Source organism: Anas platyrhynchos, chromosome 27, assembly GCF_047663525.1.
Source record: "Anas platyrhynchos isolate ZD024472 breed Pekin duck chromosome 27, IASCAAS_PekinDuck_T2T, whole genome shotgun sequence".
NCBI classification, from domain to species: domain Eukaryota; kingdom Metazoa; phylum Chordata; class Aves; order Anseriformes; family Anatidae; genus Anas; species Anas platyrhynchos.
In genome coordinates this window covers 6,235,232-6,254,617 of record NC_092613.1, presented here as the reverse complement: position 1 = coordinate 6,254,617, position 19,386 = coordinate 6,235,232, and the positions used below count along the sequence as shown (strand labels likewise).

At 60.1% G+C, this 19,386-nt stretch overlaps 1 protein-coding gene across 6 annotated transcripts in view; it reads left to right on the top strand.

The window, feature by feature from the left end:
* PPFIA4 (PTPRF interacting protein alpha 4) overlaps positions 1–19,386 on the top strand; it is a 44,277-nt gene that overhangs the window by 4,633 nt on the left and 20,258 nt on the right. For 5 of the 6 annotated variants that reach the window (XM_072028462.1, XM_072028461.1, XM_072028460.1 and 2 more), the window contains exon 2: positions 12,585–13,393. In XM_072028462.1, the coding sequence (XP_071884563.1) occupies positions 13,157–13,393 (237 nt within the window). In that variant the 5' untranslated portion in view covers positions 12,585–13,156. Of the gene's footprint in view, positions 1–9,051; positions 9,171–12,584; positions 13,394–19,386 lie in introns of those variants that run through there. The other variant, XM_072028458.1, reaches the window with a different exon arrangement.

The following is a 19,386-nucleotide window of genomic DNA, read 5'->3' as shown; positions in this document are numbered from 1 at the left end:
CATGAGCACCTTGTGAGGGTGTGATTTGTCGGGGTGAGGATGTGAGATGACATCTGCGGAGCTCTCAAAGCACCCGGGTGGCTCGGGGTCCTGCTCTGGAGGGCTCTGCACCCTCTTGGTCTCGGTCTCTGGGGGACAGACCCAAGCCCGACCCCCCTGGGGTTTGGTGAAGCATCGTGCTTCGAGATCCCGGCACCATCCATGGGAGCACCCCAGCACGGGCTAAATGTTTCTTAGTGAGCTCCCCTGGCCAGAAGGCTTCTCTTTTGGGTCCAGAACAGGTTTGCTTCATCAATGCTGCTCAAGATCCACGTGTGCCACCCAGAAAGTGGCTGGCTTTGCTGGAGAGGTGAGATTTCTCTCTCCTATTCCTCAGCATCACAACTTGGATGCTAATCACTAGATTATTGCCATCACTTTGGGACTGCCATTTTAAAAAAAAAAGAGCTTTTTTTTCTTTTTTTTTTTTCTTTTTCCTTTGATCATCTGCTCGCTGTTAATTTAGTTACAAGAGTTCTGTAGTGACCGTTTTTGGAGGTGGCAATCCGAGGATCTCTGCATGCAGAAACGGGTTTTGTTCCGCATGTCCTTTGCGTTTACGTGTATATAAAGATATTTTGTCTCCTAAAATGAAGCCAAAATAAGCCCCGGCATTGCTGATCACTGCATGGCTCTTCGTGAACGCTGGTGTCGCTTTCAAATCACACGTCGTCAATAAATCTAATTCTAACTGCCCTGCAGCAAATGGCATCAGCCTGCACTTTGAGATCTCTCCCACACATACTCCTGCTGCCTAAAAATACCAGCGCTTTAATTTTCAAATGACTTGGCTATTGTACAGCCACCATTTTTTATTTAAATATTGCTGCATGGCTCAGTGCAGGACATCTGTTACGCTACAGAGGGTGAAGTTCTGCTCTTGAGAGCCGGGGTTTAAATAATGCAGCAGCTCTGTCAATCCTCGGAGTAAATGAACATTTATTACTTGTGCTCGGCGCTGCCAGGTTTCCTACTCAGGACTCTTTGGGGAAGCAGGGCCCAGGAGGGGAAAAACCCATCCCATAACGTGGCACCTCCACATTAAGCAAAATACACCCCAAAAATCATCCCGTCACCAGAGCAAGGGGCCTGAAGCTGTTGCCACTGAAGATGCCGTCGCTGTTGGTGACCTTCCTGGGGAAGGGCTGCCCAGGCTGTTTCCATCGCAGGACAGGGCATAAGAAAAGCGTTGCCAAAATCCCTTCCAGCCCATCCTGGGAGCATCGTGGGAGCCCTCCCAGCCCCTTGCGGTGAGGAGATCGGAGGTGGGGGCCTGACTGGGCACCCTGTAATCGCTGTGTGCTCCAGGAGCTGTCAGAAAACGCGGTGCTTTGTGATTCATCCCTGCTAACCCTCCACTCGCGTGTCCCACGTGCCTGTTCCTTCCTCTGTGCGGTAAATGTGTTTAAATATTTGCGTGTCCGTGTCTGGCTTGAGGTGTGGAGAAGAGGGAAGGGGGCTGATGGCTTCGGTGCGAGCAGCTGGGGCTCTCCTCGATGGGCGAATGCAGAGCCCGTGCTGGGGTTTTCATTTTCCACGGGGCTCTGGGCAGGCTGCCGTGTAGTTCAGAAGCAGGCAGGCTTTTATCCTGCAGATTTCAGGCCCTTGACCTCGCTGGCCTCCTGGCAGGGCAGGGAGAGCTCGTCGAGTGAAGCTAGGAGCTGGTGGCTGTCCCGTGATCGGGGGGTGAAGCAGCAAACTGGAGAGCTGCGGGCAGCTCGGTGGCACAGGCCAGGGGATTTTGGAGCTGCAAAGGGTGTGGTAGATGGCAAAAGTGAATTTCAGCATAGGTGAGAGGTGCTGAAGCTATAAACGCAAGCAGTGCTCTGAGTGGGCGTACTGGTTTTGGAGATTTTGGGTTGAAGGCACGAGGATTTTCCTGTCCATGTGATAAACGAGCGCGCTGCTGGGTGAGTTCATCCCTGACCTGTAATTGCAGCTTCAGTGCTGGGTGAGCACAGGCTCGAGGCTGGCTGGTAGCCACGACTCCTACACCCTGCTGCAGTGTGGTCAAGCCATGGATGCAAGCAGCAATAATTCCCTGAGTCCTGCAAAAAAAATCTTCCCCCTCTGTCCTCCAGGGCGGGTGCGCACACACGGAGAGCTGATGCCACGCTGTCACGGGCATCACTCCCAAAAGCGTGAGATGGTGCAGATCACCCCCGGGGGATGCAGAGCCTCCCTCTGCCCTGCTCCATCCCCATCGCCTTGGATTGAGGCCGATCCTCTGCAAAGGACAGCTGCCGAGCACACCGGGGGATACCCAAAGCTTTGGCACATCTGCGAGGACTCGTGGGCGCAGGACGGGCGCTTCTCTCCCCGGGAACCAGAGCAGGCTGCCCGTGGACAGCTCCTCCAGCGGGAGGAGGAGGAGGTGGTGGTGGTGGCTGCTGTGACGGCTTTGTCCTCTCCATATCAGCCTCTGAAGGCGACGGTCTGAGTTCAAAGGAGTCCGTGCTCCGTGCAGCCGCAGCGCCCGGCGTCCTGCCCGCCTCGACCTTGCTGTGGCAGGGCGCCGCTCGCGGTTTGGCCCCGGCTCCTTGCTGCTTTCCCAGCAGCGAATATTGTTGGATTCAGAGCACCTCTGGCCATGTTGTGAAAATATTACAGCAGAACCCAGGCGAGGCTCGGAGCGTGCCCGCCTGCCTCCGGCGTTTGCTGGGTGGGAGCTTGGTGCGTGCGCCTCGGGGTCTCCGCTCGGGGGGCGTTATCCGCACACGCAGCTCGCCTGGGGAAGCGGTGCCAAGCAGCGGGGAGGCTGCGGCGGGGAGGCTGAGCTGCTCCTGCCTGCAAACCTCCTCGCGTCGCTGCGCCTGAGATGCCGGGGAGGCTGGGGAGGGCTGAGCTCATCTCAGCGGCCGCGAGCAGGAGAGGGGCTTTGTGTCGGCGGCGCTGGAAGAAGCAGAGCGGAGAGACTCCGGCTGAGCCTCCTGGGCTGGGCTGGAGCTGCCTTTGCTCCGGTGTGGGAGCTGAGAGCCCGAAATGCTGCGTGACACCCACCCAGCACAGGCTCTCCTCTCGCTGGCCTGAAAAAGCCGGGGCCACGTGGGGCCACCTGGCCTGGGCACCGGCTGCGGCTCTGCTCGGCCGTGGATGCTGCGGCTCGGCTCCTTGGAAAGTGGGGACAGCCCCAGGGGTTCTTTGGGAGGGGGAACAGCCCCAGGAATTTGCAGGTGTGGGTGTCCCCACCAGGGTAGCTTTTGGGGGCCGCAGAGCCCTTCTCAGAGCTTCCTCCCCATCTCTCTGCTTCTCCAGCTGCTCGCCTTCCCGTCGTATCCCTGCTCTCATCACCCATCGTTTCGCTGTAGATAAAGGCTTTTTAATAACATCTGACATTTCAGACATCATTTCCTCTCTTCCACTCCAATTTTCTTCCTGTTCTTCATAACTAGGGAGCCTTCCTTTGTCCTCAGCCAGAGGGGAGGTGTCCGCTATCGCCGCTGTTATCATATTCCAGGAGGCCTGATCGGGTTAATGAATATCCTTCTCTCTTTCTCTTTTGTGTCGCTTCCACTCCCATCTTCTTTACCCCGCTTTCTTAAGGAAATGAAGCTGACGGGTTTGCGTCCTTACGGCCTTTTCTCTCACCCAGCTCGCTCTCGGATGTGATGACCTCTCCTAGCAGATTTGATGGGGTGGAGAGCTCCAAACGCCCCCTGGCTCGTGAGCGCTGGTGGGGAGGACAGCTCCAAAGCGATGCCTGGGGTCTCTCCCCAGCCCTGTGAGCTGGGAAGCAGGCTGCTGAGCTGGGCTATTTTTGCTGCCCGCCTGCTTTCCTTGCGTTCAGGCAGGGAGCTGGAGGAGGAGGAGGAGGAGAAGGAGGAGGGCTGCTCCAGCCTCGCAAGTGGGGCGCTCGCCTTTTTTTTTTTTTCCTTTCCGAGAGCCCCTGGCTGCGTTTCCAGCCGCAGACGTTGCGTGGCTGCTCTCGAGGGCTCTTCCTGCAGCGGCAGGAGCTGCAGCTGGTTTAAGCTCGTGGTGTGCCGGAGCGGGAGCTGCAGCGACAGAGGAGCGAGCGGAGATTTCCCGCTGCGGCCCCTGCTCCCATCGCAGCGGGGAGAGGCGGCAGTGCTCTTCCAGCGGCTGCTGCGAAATCTGCTCCCCTGGCTGCAGCGTGGGGATTGCAGCACGACCAGCGAGGGAAATCCTGGGGGTCCTGCTGTTGAAAATTCAAGTGCGTTGGTGGAAAAGAACCAAAGGGGGTCTCGGTGTGGGGTTGGAGCTTCGCAGCAGGAGACTGGGAGCCTCGTGGGTGCATCCTGCCAAGAGGAGGGGGATCACTCCAGGCTGGGAAGGAGCTTGCTGCAGCTCCGCAGTGTGGGGAGGCAGCACCGTGGCACCAGTAGCCTTGCAGGGAGCGAGGTCCTCACCAGGTCCCTCTCCCTGAGCTCCCTTCTCCTCGGGGCTCCCCAAACACGCGGTCCCAGCAGAGGGGATGCCCAGCAGCAGCTCTGTGTCCCACCTGCTGGAGCATCCCTTTCTCCTTCTCCCCCTTGGACTCTCCGTTGACTTGTGGGGTCACAGGGCTTGGTGGCGGCAGGACGAGAGCAGCCCTGATGGTTCTGCACCATGCAAGCGCTCAGGGTGCGTTTTGAAGCCAGGCTTCTTCACCCACTGTGAGATGGACGAAGGGAGGAGAAGGGTTCAGCAGTGGCCCCTGCTCTTCTCTTTCCAGGAAGGGTTTTGGTTTTCCTATGTGCTCTCTCCAGCCTCTTTTTTTTTGATGGCACTGAGATGGGCTCCGTAATTGAGGAGATCCCAGCTGAATAATCCACTGAGGAAGCTGCTAATTTGAAGACATGTCTGTAATAATTAAATCATTATCTGGAGGGAAGTAGAGAACAGATACCCAAAACGGGCCTAATTAAAATCCAAACCCAAGATGACTCGGGCCCTGGGCCAGAGCACAGCGGAGTCTGTTGGGGACGTCTTCATGTGTAATTGCTTTTCAGAATGTCGGTCCCACCAGAAAACCCATCTGTTCCCCTCCACGAGACCAGGATTGACCCAGAAGCCCTCTGCTGCCTCGTGTTCCCCAGGCCAGACGTGGCAGGAGGATGGCCGTGTGCTTCACAGGGGGCAGAGGGGATGGGGAGACCCGATTTGGGCGCTGGTGGAGCTGGGCACTGGAGGATGCCCAGAATCCAAAACTGTGCCGTAAAGGAGTCAGAAACTTAAAGCTGCCTGCAAACATTGTCGCTAAACTTACTAAAAATTGTCTTAGCTGCTGTGCCTGATGGTCCTCGCTCTGTCCTGGAACTCATTGTCACAGGTGTGACAATGGCATGCTTGGGGCCAGCACCACCACAGCCTTTTGGGGTGAGCGGGGCACGGCCGTGGGACCTCTCAGTGGGACGTGCAGGGGTCTGTGGCTGCCCCGCGGAGCGGGGCTGTGCTTGCTCAGCTCTGCAGAGCTGACATTTTAAGAGGGAGCGAGTTGGAAATTGAGCTGAACTAATGCCCACTGCTGCTTTTTGTGACGATAAAAGCTCTGTTGAGAGCTCTGCCGGCACGGAGAAGCGCTGCTACCCCGGTGCAAAGCGCGACACGCAAACCACGGCACTCCCCGTGCTTTCTGGAGCAATTTTTGTGTTAGTTCCCTCAATTTGAAGCTTGTGCTGCTTTTCCAAACCCCCAAACTGGGAGAATCCTGCTGGGTTGCAGCCTTTCCTCTGGCTGCTCTCTCTGCTCACACAGCCCCACGCTGAGCACCCCTGATGGGTGCAGGGCACAGGATCAAGGACCAGGCAGCCTTGGGACCGTGCCAAGCAGGTGGGCGCAGGGATCACCAGGGAAACCTTCCTACCCCTAACGGGGTATTTGGGGGTCATTAGCTGGGCTGGGGGTGCAGGTTTACGAAGAGAGATGGGAAGAAGGGGGCTGGAAGCTGGCTCTGCCAGCAGCTGGTGACATTCACACAGCCTGGTTTATTCTCCCCCATCTTCTCCAGAGCTTGGGATCTCTGGAGGGAGCTGGACTTATCTGTTATCGCTTCCTCCTGGATTCAGCCCAGGAGGAGCGGGCTCCAGCTGGAGCTTTTCCACGCTTGGGTATTTTTGAGGTGCTCTTTGTGGTTTCTCTGGTGGCTAATAAGGATTGAGCTGCCTCCGCTGTTCTCCCAGAGGGCACCGACCTGGATTTCCTTCCTCAGCTCGGTTCCCAAAGCCCTTGGGAAGCCCACTTTGCTGGCACGCTGAGCCCGTGCCTGGGGACGTTTGGGGACACGCAGGGGCAGAGCCACCACCGAAATCTCCTCGCGAGAAATGAGGCTTGAAAATGAAGCTTGAAAAGGCTGCAGACGAAAAGACGAAATCCTCACGCGGCGCTGCCCGGCTGGGGCTGGCACTCGGCGCTTTCCCAGCCCCTGGGGCTGGAGGCTGCGAGCCTGCGAGCTCCGTCTGTGGGTTAATTTTATTTAATGAAGAGCCCGGGTTGGAGACGTGGGCTCGCTTGCTGTGGGTTACGCGGAGGCAGACGGCGCTCGAGTGTCTGCGCCTTGCCCCCGGCCGCCTTGTAAATGTCACCGTCCTCGCATGTCCCCGCGTGGCTGCTTCTGCCTGTGTCACTTGCCATAAACCGCAGGGATGCGGCACCAGGAGCTGACACCCGGCTGCCTGCGCCCTCTCTGCCTCTCGGGGCACCCTCGGGTGCGCAGGAGCGAGGCCGGGGGTTTTCTGGCCTGGGCTGGTGCAGACGAGGGGGTCATGGTGCAGTCCAGCTGCATCTCTGCCTGCTGCTTCCCGGCCCTGATCCTGCCCTCTCCGCTTCATCTGCTCCCTCCAAACCACGTGGGGAGATGGAATGAGTTTTTTTTCCTTTCCGTGGAGCTGTCCTGGCACTGGATCTGGCCCCACCAGCCTCGGTGCCCAGTTGCACTGAGCTGAGCATCACGCCGGGGTCCCGCTCCCCACCGTGGAGTGTCTGCAGCTGGGCAAAAAGTGCTGAATGTTGGCTCTGCCACCAGCAAACGGATGGAATAACTTGCTAAAGCAAAACCCAGGGGAATAGGGTCAGCCTAAGGAAGGGAAAGCAGAGGGGGTGAATGCCAAGGGGAGCCCCCAAATCTCCTGGGTTACCAAAACCATCCGAGGTGCCTCTGGCTGGGGTCGAGCCGAGACGTTGGTGTTCTTCTTGGACAGGAAGAATTAAAGCCTCCCGTGCTTTGGGAGGGTGCAGGAAAGTGGTGGTTTGGGGCATCTGGGGACACCCCTGGATTGCCTGCATGTGGGATGGGGAGCACGGGGGGGGCTTGAGGTCTCCCTGCCGTGATCTCTGCTTGGATGCTGAAGTGGCTGGTGGTGAACTGCTGAGCTCTGGAGGCCTCGCCGTGGTCATGATCCCACGCTGTTGCTTTTTCCCGTTCAGGCCGTGTTGGCTGCGGAACCCCCCCGGGTGAGGCTGAAGGATGTGTTCCCAAATCTGCCGCAGTCCGAGCCGGAGCCAGCAGCACTGGGCACTTCCCCAGTCTGTCCGTGGCTAGCTCTGAATGCGTGCTGATCCTTCCCGGATTTCACATTAAAAGCCCAGGTTGCCACTTTGCTTCCCAAATCACATCCCTGGGCTCTTCCTCAACCAAAAATCCGCAGCCTGTGCTCAGCAGGAGGACGATGCACCTGGGTGTGGAGGAGATGCCAGCGAGTGGCCACTGCTCCGGGACGCGCGTGGCATTTTCAGGGGGGTTTCCTTCCAGGCTGCAGCCTCCCCAGGGCCAGGACACGAGCTCAGCTGCCAGCATTAACCAGATCCTGGCCTCTGGCTGGGTGAGGGGGCTCCTCTGTCTTTTCTCAGGGCTTGGCTGCAGCCGTGGCACAGATTTCAGCAGCTCCCTTCGTGCTGGTGGCTCTTCCCCTGGCGCTGCATAAATTAGCACGCGTGGGTGCTGGTTTGGCAGCGAGGAGGACGGCCCCCAGCTCGATTGCTGGGATCCCACTGCTTCCAGGGGCTGCTTCACCTCCGCATTCTGGTTCTGGAGGAGACGTAGGACTGCATTTCCCCCCTGCTGCTTCTTTAAACTAACCCTGAGTGAGGCAGAAGTCGGAGAGAAGCCAGCTTTGTCCTCCCAAAGGCTTCAAACTCAAAAACGGTGACGCAGCCACGTGCACGCGGGGCGGTGGGGACAGTGAGACCAGGTAACAGAAAGAGGAGCTGATCGTAACCAGCGCCGTGGCTTTTTTGTGGGAGCAGGGTCTGGGGGATTTGGCTGGCTCTGGGTAGCCCCTCAGCAGCAGGACTGCAGCGGGGCGAAATCCAGCTCATGGGCTTATTGCAGTGCCGATGCTCCTTGCCTCGCCGCTTGCTGGGTTCCCATGTGAGCTCCTGGCCACGCCGGCGTCCTCGCAGGTGTAGCAGTAATGTCAGCCCTGTTCTCTCTCCCCTTGTTTGGGTTTTTGGCTGGTGTGGAGCCAAGGATGAAGTTTGAGGTGAGCCTGGGCTTGCTGAGGCTCTTGGCCAGGCGTTGGGATCCCACTTGTTGGATCGGCTTGGAGCCACTCCAGTTCATTCCCATCTCTCATCCTACCCCAGCGCACACAGGTTTGGGTCTTGGTGGCTTTCCCCCAGCAGTCCCTTCCCGTGCCACATTCCTCCTACCAACAGAGGGAGATTTTGCCTTTCTCTGGGGTCAGGCGAGGACACAGAGAGCATTTTGCATCCAGAAACAGAGAGGCCGAGTCGGGAACCACAACGTGGCCGAGGTGATGCTCTCCTGGAGGTGCCGTGTCCTGCGCATCGGTCCCTGTGACTGGGCACGGTGCGGTGCCAGCCTCTCTTGGGGGGCTCGTCTCCTGTGCCCTGCACCCCGTGCCTGCCCCACAGGGTGCTGCGGAGCTTTCGGCTCATCCTCTGATGAGCTTTTTGTTGCGGAACAATTGTGGCTCTGCACAATGGCGAGGAGCAGGTGGCTTTCTGAAAATACCCGCTGGAAGTTGTGTGTAATGCCTCCCCTCCCACAGGGAACTATAAATATCGACTGAATACTAACACTTTACTTCTCCCTGCAAAGAAAGAGCCAGATCTGGACATTTTGCCTCCCCGTTTCTCCGCTGACTGAGCAGCTTGGAGCAAGCAAAGGCTGAGGATGGGAACCGCTTTTTGGGTTTGGAGCAAGCCTTCAGGGCAAAAGCGCAAGCACTGAGGTGAGACGCTGGAAGCAGCAGTCCTCTGATTGTCCGCAGGATCCTTCGATGCTTTAGGGGCACCCGATGCTTCCCTGCCAGCTCTGAGACAGGGTCCAAGCCCTGAAGATGCTGCCCAAGCATCCCGTCCTGCTGCATCCCCAGCAAGGGCTGAGTCGGGCTGCATCCCCAGGGGAGCGAAGGACACGGTGCTGCAGGCATGGGGACATCGGGTGGCTTCTGCACGCGTATGCAGCAAAAAGCCTTCGCTCACCCCTCATCCCAGTGCCTGCCAGTGGTGGGATTGGGGTCAGGCAGGAGAGGAAGCACCACCACATCTCTTCTCAGGGCTCAGGCACATCCGTGGTGCAGATCTCAGCAGCGGTGACTCTCCCGTCTCACCCTGCAGGATGGGAATCTAATCCGTCACTGCTAAAAAAATGGCACCTTGTTTCCAGCCAGAATCCACCAATTTCCCTGGTTATTCCTGGCTGTCCTGGCCACAGGCTGAACTCAGCATCAGGGAGGATCAGTGGCTCGAGCTGCCCTGGCTACTCCAAAACAGTGCCCGGCTTCAAGCAGGGTGGGCAGCCCTTGAGCCAGGACACAGCTCCAGCAGCAGGAGCAGTGATGGGGACGGCCTTGCCCAAAATCTCAGGATACCTCCCTTTCACAGCCCGTCCCCGTAACCACGTTTAATGCAGCATCACAGGAAAAAGGTCATAAAAAAGAACTGCTGCAAGGAAAAACCTGCAGCAAAAGGGCATCGCCCTCCTTCCTCCTCCCAGGCCTGGCTGGGAAGGGGTCGGGGCTGCGGAGCCCCCTTTTTGGCTGGGGAAGCCCCAGGGCACTGGGAGCTGTGGGTGCTGGTGTGGGCTGCACCACGCTGCTCTTCTGAGGCCGGGCTGGGCGGCTGGGAGGATTTTCTAGGAGCAGAAAAGATCAAACTGACGTTTTTATGGGATGATCAATCTCCGCAAGCTTGTTGCCTCCGAGGTGCGCGTTAAACCCTCTTTGCCAGCTGCCTGCTGGGGTGATGATCTTGCTGACAGAGCCATGAAGGTTTTTTTTTGTTGCTTTTTTTTTTTTTTTTCCTTTCCTTTGAGATGAGAGTGAGGCTGTTCAGAGAAAAAACCACAAGCTCGCCCGCCTCGGTGCGCAGGCGGATTTGTGCCTGGCTAGGTGCTGGGAGCGCTTCTCAGCCTGGTGTAAGAGGGAAAGCCGGGGCGATCCTTGGTTCCCTGGGGGGTACCGGGGGGGTGCCAAACATCCCACCAGCAGCGTGGCTCGCTACATGGTCATGCTGAGCAAATAATCCACCCAGGGGCAAGAAAAAAAGCCCTGCTCTCCATCAGCTGCTCCACACCCAGGCGCTGCCATCGCCAACCAGCCTCTCCGAGCGGTGGTAGGTGGGACGTGGCTGCGCTGTTTTGCCATCCCAGAGAGTGGGGAAAGCATCGTTTTTGGGGGGGGGGGAGGGATAGTAAAGAAAGTACGTTTGCACTGGCAACAAACCCGCTTCCAGCAAGTCTGCGCCTGGCAGCCCCGCGGGACTAAAAATACCCAGCAAAAGGCTCGAGCTGCGCAGTGTCTGTTTTCTCGGCTCACCAGCTGTCTCCTCGCAGCCTCGCTCCTCTACCCAATGATTATCCCATCAGATAAGGCCCTCTAAACCCAGGCAGCAGCATTTATGTACGTTGAGCAGATACAGCCGAAAGGTTGAGCTTTGCTGGCAGGGTTTTGCTGCTGCTTCCGAGCAGGCTCGGACCCCTCTGACACCCGGCAGCCAAGGGCCGCCGCGTCCCCCCATCCCGTTATCACCCTCCCCAGGCAGAGGGGTCCAGGCTGTCCCCATCACCCCCAGCCTCCCTTCCTTAGCGTGGTGGATGTCATGGGGAGCAGCTGAACACAGGAGCAGCCTGCAAGGGAGCAAAGCAGCACATGGGCTCACCCGTACCCCAAAAACACCTGGACACGTGCTCGGCCTCAGGGGAAGCAAGAGAAAAAGGAACCTTTGGGGTAAATCTGGGCCTCCTCCTGCATCGTGCGGGTCTTGGATTTCCTCCTGGAGGTGCAGGGGGACCCCGCAGCCCCCGTGAGCAGTGTCTCAGTCTCCTCGTGGTCGGCGAGTCTCTCCTTTGCGGCTGCCATAAATTCCCATCCCGGCGTCCCTCCCATCAGATTTATGTCTCGGTCATTCCCTGCAGCATTTCCCCTCCCTGAGCACCCACAAAGCTTTGCCCACGGGGCTCTCCCCTCCGTGCTTTGATTGATGTCTCTTAATTCACCAAATTTTAACCCAAATATAATATAATTAACCCAAATTTTCACCCAAATATGCTCCAAGGCAGCAGGGGGACGAGCCGTGGGGACGGTTTTGCCATTGGGGTCACGTTGTGCTGGGGCTTTCCATGGCACAGACACCCTTTTCCCCCCACAAGCAGGGGCACAGCAGTGAGATGGGGGTGTGAAAGCCGCTTAGTTTGGGTTTTGCACCCCAGGTGATAGGGTCTGGCTGGGGAGTCAGGCTGATTTCTGCTCTTCTTGGCCCAAATCCCGGGAGCGTCTGCAGAAGGACCTGGCGGCGTGGCCCTGCTGGGGGCCACTGAGACACCAGCTGGGGGAAGGAGGGCTGGAAAACATTTCCCCTGCTTAATTCTGGGAGTTATGGGAATGGGGCTCGTGTCCAACGCAACCCAAGGTGAGCAGGAGCTGCAGGGGGGGCCTCACTCCCTGCCTGTCCCCCCCCAGCCTCCGTTTTGCCGGGATGCTGCAGGGACGGGGTGTCCTGTGCGCAGCCATCCCTGTCACCCCTTCGAGGGTTCAGGGCAGCGTCACATCCCTATAAGAGGTCTTATCCCACCTGAGGAACCTGCCTTACATCTGTAAAGGTCGAGGAGGTGGCAGAGCCACCTGCGGGACGCCCCAGCCCCTGTCCTGGCACGCGGGGAGCTGGCTTGGAGCGTAACCCGCAGTGCGCTGGATGCACGCTGAGGGGCCGCTGCTTTTGTCAGAGCTTCTCTATTTTTAGAGGGTTTTTGTGTCGAACTTCCCATCAGCTGATGAGCCAATGTCATCCCAAGAACGGAGCTACGGCTCCCCGGCCTCGGCAGCGGGTGTCTGCACGGCTGGGCATGCACGAGAGCATCTCTTTGTGCTCCTTTGCGCGCGGCTGGGCAGCTCGGTTCCTGCCTTTTCTTCCCGTTCCCAAGCCCAGAACAGGCTGCTCTGGCCCCAAACTGCGTGCAGCTCTTCCTTTTTGTCCACGCACACCTTTTGGTTTGAAAGGGGGTGAGATAAGGACATCCAGACCGAGTCTCAAGTGTTTCATCTGGCGTAAAGTTACAAAACTCGCAAAGCCCGGGGTGCTGGGCGGGTGCCCTGTGGGTTTGGGGGGCAGCAGGAGGGAGCTGATCGCTGTCCCCTCTCCTGCAGGTCACAGCTTTGTGGTTAAAGAGCCACGGCACCGAACGGAGACGCCCTCCTGCACCAGCTGGGGCCATCCCACTTCACCTCCGGGGGAACAACCGCTCTTCATCCGACTCCTCCTCAGCATGCCCGGGCAGCCCAAATATCCCCCGGGCCCTCCCTGCGCTGCTGCAAGCTCAAGCTCACCGCTGCGACGTGTCCCCAAGGGTCACCTCGTCCCCCTCTGAGCGTCCCCGTGGCTCGTGGATGCTCCAGCCCCCCAAAAAGGCATCAGAGCAGCAGCACGAGGGGCCGCGACGGCACCAGCGGTGCCGAGCAGCTGAGCAAGGGGATTTAAGACTGCGAGGACCTTGTGGGTGCCAAGGACATCGCCTTGTCCCTGCGACAGCCCTCGGTGGGCACCTAAGAAGGGATGGGGCATCCCTCTACCTTCACCACCCCGTTGCCCTCTCCCTTGCTGGCTTCTTGGGTGCGTGGGGAGCCCATAGAGATGTGAGTGGGGCCCTGCAGCTCGAGAGCCCCCAGCACCCGCCCCGCCGGGCGCCTCCAGCACCCTCTCCTGCCCGCCCCGTATCGCCATGATGTGCGAGGTGATGCCCACCATCAGCGAGGGGGACCCCCTGGGCCCCCCCCAGGGCTCCGAGGCGGATGCCGACTTCGAGCAGCTGATGGTGAACATGCTGGATGAGAGGGACAAGCTGCTGGACACCCTGCGGGAGACCCGTGAGACGCTCTCCGTCACCCAAAGCCGCTTGCAGGAGGCCCTCCGGGAGCGGGACCAGCTCCAGAGGCAGCTCAACTCTGCCCTCCCGCAGGTAAGGACACGGCCCCGGGGAGAGCAGGAGCCCGTGTCGAGGTGTGTGAGGGCAATCGGGTGCTCAGATCTTGGGTTTAGCCCGGGATTTTGGGAGGACTGACTTGGTGGGTGGCGGTGATGGTGCCGGGTGTCGTACATCTCGTGCCAAGAGTACAACCCATGGGGTCTCTCACCTCACCTTCTCCCCTGTTCCCTCGTTGGTCCGTGACTCCTTACAGGGAACATGGAGCTGTAATCTCTGCTCTTGCCCAGGGGAATGGGGCAAAATCCTCCCGAGGACACCCTGAGGTGATGGAGGCAGATGCGGAGCCCCCGCTCGCCCACTGGCACCAAGCAGTGCGCGGGGAAGGGGCCGCCTCCAGCCATCCCCGTGGGACTCAGGGCAGCCCTCGCTTTCACGAATCCCCGCTGACATTTACAGAGCCCCCAGACGGGGCCGCTAACCGCAGCTCTTCCCCACCGCTGGAGGCCCCTTCCCTCCCCGGCAGGGCTCCTTTCCATAGCCCCGTCGCCCTGGGGTGCGGGCTCAGGTGTCAGGACTTTCTCTGGGAACGCTGGTGGCAGAGCTGGGTGCCGAGCAGGGATGGAGGCATCGCGGTGAGCCCATCTGTTCCCTGAGCTGGAGCAGACGGGCAGCACGCGGGGAGGCTGCCAGAGGTCTGTGCTGAGCGAGCCAGCCAAGGGCACGGGGGAATCGGGGCTGGCTGTGGCTCCGTTGGGTTCCTGGCTCTGCCCAGAGCCGGGTGTTGCCGCGCTCCCGGCTCCTCCACCAGCAGGACCCACTGCAGGCGCTCCGGGGACCTGGATTCAAGCTCAGCCTCCGCGAGGAAAGATGCTCAGGTCAGGAGAGGAGAGGGGGGAACAGCATCGCAGGGCTGCACGGGGTGCCTCGGCTGCCCACCTTCCTCATGGGGCCCTGTGGGGTGGTGTGTGGCACCCCACACCTTGGGGGGCTCAGGATTTGGGGTGTCTCCACCTCTCTGTTGTTGGTGTGATGTGGGGAGAGCCAGCCAGGGGAGCAGGAGGCTTCAAACACCGGGGTGCTGGGCTTTGGGGCACCCCAGGGAGCCAGGAGGCGATGGATGGGCTGAAAAGGGTGGCACAAGCCAGGGCAGAGCTCGGGATGGTGGCCGGCCGGCTCTCAGCATCCCTCCTCCACTCCAGACAGGGGAAGGCAGCTCAGCAGCCCCCATCCTGTGCTTGGAGCTGAGCTCTCCGTGCTCTCCACAGGCTGCCCAAAGCAAAAAACCCAACAGCTCTTTCCAGGGCAGCCCCACGGATGGGTTACTCCACGTCCCCAGAGCTTCCCTAAGACCTCCCCAAGTGCTGGGCACCGCGTGCTGGTGGCTCGTGTCCCCTCTGCTCCCTCCAGCGCTCGCCGCGGAGAGCAAGCTGGGTCACCCTGAGCGCGCCGCCCGCCCCGGATTAAGGGACCGTGCGGATTTATTCCCCGCTCCTGCTCCAATAAAGGGTCCTCGGCGCCACGCACGGCAGCGTGCGGACGGAGCAAACTGGGTCAGCGCCCGCCAGCCCCCCGGGTGCCCCTCTCCGGCTCCCTGCCCCGCGGCGAGGGATGCGATGAGCGCGGGCGGCTCATGGGGAACGGCCCCGGGCGCCCGCTGCCCCCCGCTGCCCGGCTTTACCCCGCACGGGCAGGGGGGCTCCGGGCACGGCCGGCCTCACGGGAGATGAGGGCTCAGCATGAACACGGGGAGCAAACCCAGCGGCGCTGCTCGCCTGCCCAATGGGACTAACCCCAGCATGTGCATGTACCAGGTAAGGGGGACGCGGTGGGGCGCTTCCCTTGGGGGTAAGGGGGGCTTCCAGTGTGCCTCTCCCATCCCATTCCTCCTCTTTTGTGGGCCTTCCTACTATTGGGAAGCAGTCTGCTTGAAGAAACCCTTTTTTTTTTTGGCGCGGCTCAGTGCTCCCCGAGGCCGACAGCCCTTTCGCAGCACCTCCAAGGAGCCAGGCCCTGGCTGCACGGAGAAATTGCACGGCTTGGGGTGGCCGGGGACCAGGGGAGGTGGCACTGCGCATCCCTTCAGGGCACTGGGGCAGTTGGATGCTGCTGGGACCCCCAGTGGGGCAGACCCACAGATGGGGCAGGCAGGGATGCTCCAGGGATGCTCCTGCCTGCGGCTCCCGTCCCCCTCCCCGGCGCCGCACGGCCGAGCCGCCCCCTCCTGATCTGTGGGGGCATCCCTCAGCCCCCAAAAAAAGGCAGAACTCCAGGGCGATTTCCCGGGGAGACTAAGCTGCCTTAATGCTTCTTTACATGATTTATTTATTCATGTGGGAGCGCCGAACGCGACTTAATCGGGCTGAAAGCTCCCGGCTCCAATCCCTCTCCCCTCCCGGCTGCGCGGGGGGCGCGCGGCTGAGCCCTGGCACCGAGGACCAAGCCCTGGGCATGGTGTGGGTGCCCTCAGCAGCACCCCAGGGCCTTGGCACGGCTGCCAGCTCCCTCCTGCTTGGCCACTGGGTGTAGTGCGAGCCAGGGATGCTGTGTGCGGGGCTCCAGATGCGTCCAGATGTGCTCCTCCTGTGGGGTCCCTGTTTACATCAGGGGGAGAATGGGCTCCCCGATTTCACAGAGGCTGCTGCGCAGAGGGCTGCTGATATGAACCTGCTGCGATCCTTCCTTCCAGACCCTCACTGCTTTTTGGGGCTGCCCAGGGAGCTGAGAGCCAGGGCAGAGCCTCCAGGACCCCTGAGCTCTCTGGAGGTGGGCAGGACCCTGGCATCACCCCAATTCCTCCCCTTTCACTTACAGGCGAATCTAGAATTCCTTCTGCAAAGAAGAAGCACGAAAACACAAACCCCAGAGGCTCCAAGCAGGGGGAAAACACCCGTGGGGTGAGGGCTTTAACGTACCTTCAGGTTTTGGGAAAGGACGGAGGGAGCTGAGCTTTGAACCCTTGGAGCCTGCTGCCCTCCTATGAGCTCAGGGCCCTGGGGTTTGGGTTACTCCTTGCTCAGCTGCACAGCGCTGCTCTCCGAGTAATCCTGGGTGGAAACATGTCCTGACTGAATGCTGGGAGGGGAGGACACCGACGACCTCGGGTGGTCCCCGCAGAGCCACGGTGCTGGGCTGAGAGAGCCAAGAAATGGCACCGCAGTGCCCGGCACCATCAGGGGGTGACGGCTGAAACCCCGGTGTGCCAGGCAGGATTTAACCTCCCTAACGCCATGCTGCGTGCTGCTGGGGCTGCGTTCAGCCCCTCGGGGGTGATTTAGGGCTTTCCTGGGGATCTGTGCCTCTCCTGGGGGGTCTGTCTCCTCCCGGCACGGACAGACGGACAGACGGACGCGCTCCGTCCCTCGCACGCTGAGCCAGCAGCAGATTTCCAGGTGCAGGCGGGCAGCCTTCCCGCGGCAAGCCTCGCCTGTCAGGAGCAATCACTCCAATTAGGGGCTTCGAAATGCCATTAATCACACAGCTGGAGCCAGCTCCTTCCTGAGGCTCGGGTGCGCTGGAGCGGTGGCCGTGCTCCTGCCACAAAACGTTTTTTGCTCACTTTGGTGAGATCTCGGCGGTGTGGGGAGGAGCAGAAGGTGGCTCAGGGCTTTCACGTTTCAGTTTTCCATGCTTTGAGCCATCTCCCCCTGCTGTAGGACTGAGCTTCCCCAACCTCTCCCTGAGGTCTCCCTGCGGCTTTTTTCCAGCCTGGAGTCCCCAAACCTGGCACCAAGAGCCCCAAGCCCCAGCTCCCCATCTCAACGCACCTCGCAGTGCTCCCTTTCTCCCTCCTGGCTCCTCCTGTGAAACCAGCATCAGCATCCGTCCCCCCCACGTCCCTCCTGTGCGGGGCTTGGTGCCGAGCCCAGCCGCTCACCCTCACCCTTTTTTGGGTGGTTTGGTTTTAATCCCAATTAGCCACTTCCCAGGCTGCTGGGCTTCCCGCAGGGCTCCTGGGGGCTCTCAGCGCCGTCTCTAATTATCCTCCGTTTGATTGAAGATCAGGCACCTCTGCTTCGCTTTCTAATCCGTTTATAGGTGTCCCTGCTTAGCCTGAGCGCTTGCTGGAGCCAGGGGCATGCAGTGTGCGGCTCTGCCTGCCCGTGGCCAGGGGACAGGAACATCACCGAGTCCTCCTCGCTGCTGCTTCGCCCCTGTGGGTTGGGGTAGAAGCTGTGAGGAGTGCCTCTGTCTGCAGCTGGGGCTTGGGGAATTTTGTTCTCACCATCCCCAACCTCACCCGGTGCCCGCTGGTAGCCCAGAAGCACCCACAGTGTCATTCAGGGCTGACAAAGCCATCCATCCATGTGGATGATGGAGTGAATTGTCCCTGTTTTTTATTCCCAAGGCATCCAGATCAGGCCTGCAGGTGCCCCCTAGCTCAGCTACCCCCCGTTGTGTCCTGCTGTCCCATCTCGCCGCAGGGGTGCTGCTATTTCTGGTGGGAAACGCTCATTTTTTTTGCAGCCTTTCCCCAAGGAAGGACAGTCACTGCGGTCTCTCGGGATGCCCTGGGAGCCTTGCTGGTGTGCGGGGTCCCTGACAAGGGGACGACTTGCAGGGGGCCAGGCTGGGAGCTCTGTGCTGAGCCCCAACCAGCCTGGGACGGAGCCACCACCGCACTTCGAGCCCCAGCCCCGTGGGTGGCATCAGAATGGCCAGGGCAGGGGCTGCGCTGCTCCCTCCCGCAGATTTTCTCTCTCTTTTAATCTCCTTGCCTTTTGGGATGAAAGCCTGATTGCAGCCGCAATCTGCACAGCTTCACCACCCCGGGGGGCAGAGCGGGGTGAGGAGGGCACTGCTGGCTCTGTCCCCATCGTGGCACCCGTCTTCCCTGGCCACCCCTGCTGCCTCCTACCCTAAGTTTGCAATTTGCTGAGTGTCTCTAATGCTGCTGGGCTTCCTACCCCACGTGCCTGCGGGTTTCCAAAGGGCTGCAGTGGGGAGAGCGTCTGGCTCCGCAGCCCTGCTTCCCCCTCTGGATTGCAGCCTCTCCGGATTTGGAGGCTTTGGATGCGCTGGGTCCCTACCCCAGTGCTAGGGGAGAGTCTGCAGCATCGCCTACCAAAGCTCAGGCTTCAGAAAAACATCCCTGGGACCTTCCCAGCCGCAAGAAGGCTTTTGCTGCTCACCACGAGCCCGGTTGCCTGTCCCCAAACCCAAAGCAGCCGTCGGTGCGCGGGTACCTCGTCTGGGTGCCTCTCGCTCCTCCCCTTCCCACTCGCCGGCTTTCCCAGCCCTACATAATCCACGGGGATGCTCACAAGCTGCTCTCTCTTGCATGCAAGCGCTTGCATAACCCGGCCACACACACACAGGAGTGTGTGTGTGCTGCGCTGAGCTGAGCCCTAATCCCCAGGAGCCGGGAGAGCACGGCTCCGGGGAAGCCTCGGCCGGGCACCGCTATCTCCTGGGGGTCTCTGCGATCCGGGGGGCTCGGGGTGGGCCAAGAGCAAGCACCAGACAATGCCTGGGCATGGCAGGAGCTGGCGAGGGAGGTGTCGGTGCCGTGTGTGCGTTCTGTGGGGTGGGGATGAGGCCAGGGCTGGAGCAGCCCCTGGGGAAGCGATGGGGCAGGAACGGGGCTGGGGTGCTGTGGCGGTGCCGGGGCGAGGGCGCTGGGCAGGAGGGCGGCTGCTCAAGCCTGACTGCAGCTTGCTCTTTTCCTCCATCCCCACTGCCACACATAGGTCCCGTCCCTCTGTGGGGGCTCAGCATCCCCGGTGACACCACCGTCCCCATCGCCCTGGGTAAAAGCCGTTGCGAGCAGCCCAGGGCACGGTGTGGGAAGGGAGGAGGAAAATGTAGCTGGGAGAAAGAGATGGAAACACTCCGAGTGTCGTGGTGGGACGTCAGCTGGTGCAAGAGGTCTCCCTTTGAGCTGAGCAGAGCATTTGATTCAAATCCAAACGCCTTGCCTCACTTTTAAGGCTTTTTTATTTGTTTAACTGGGAAATTAAAGTGGAAGGATTTCACGCTGTGAAACCGCTCTCAGCTCCCAGTCAAAATTTGTTTTGTTAATGCTCAAG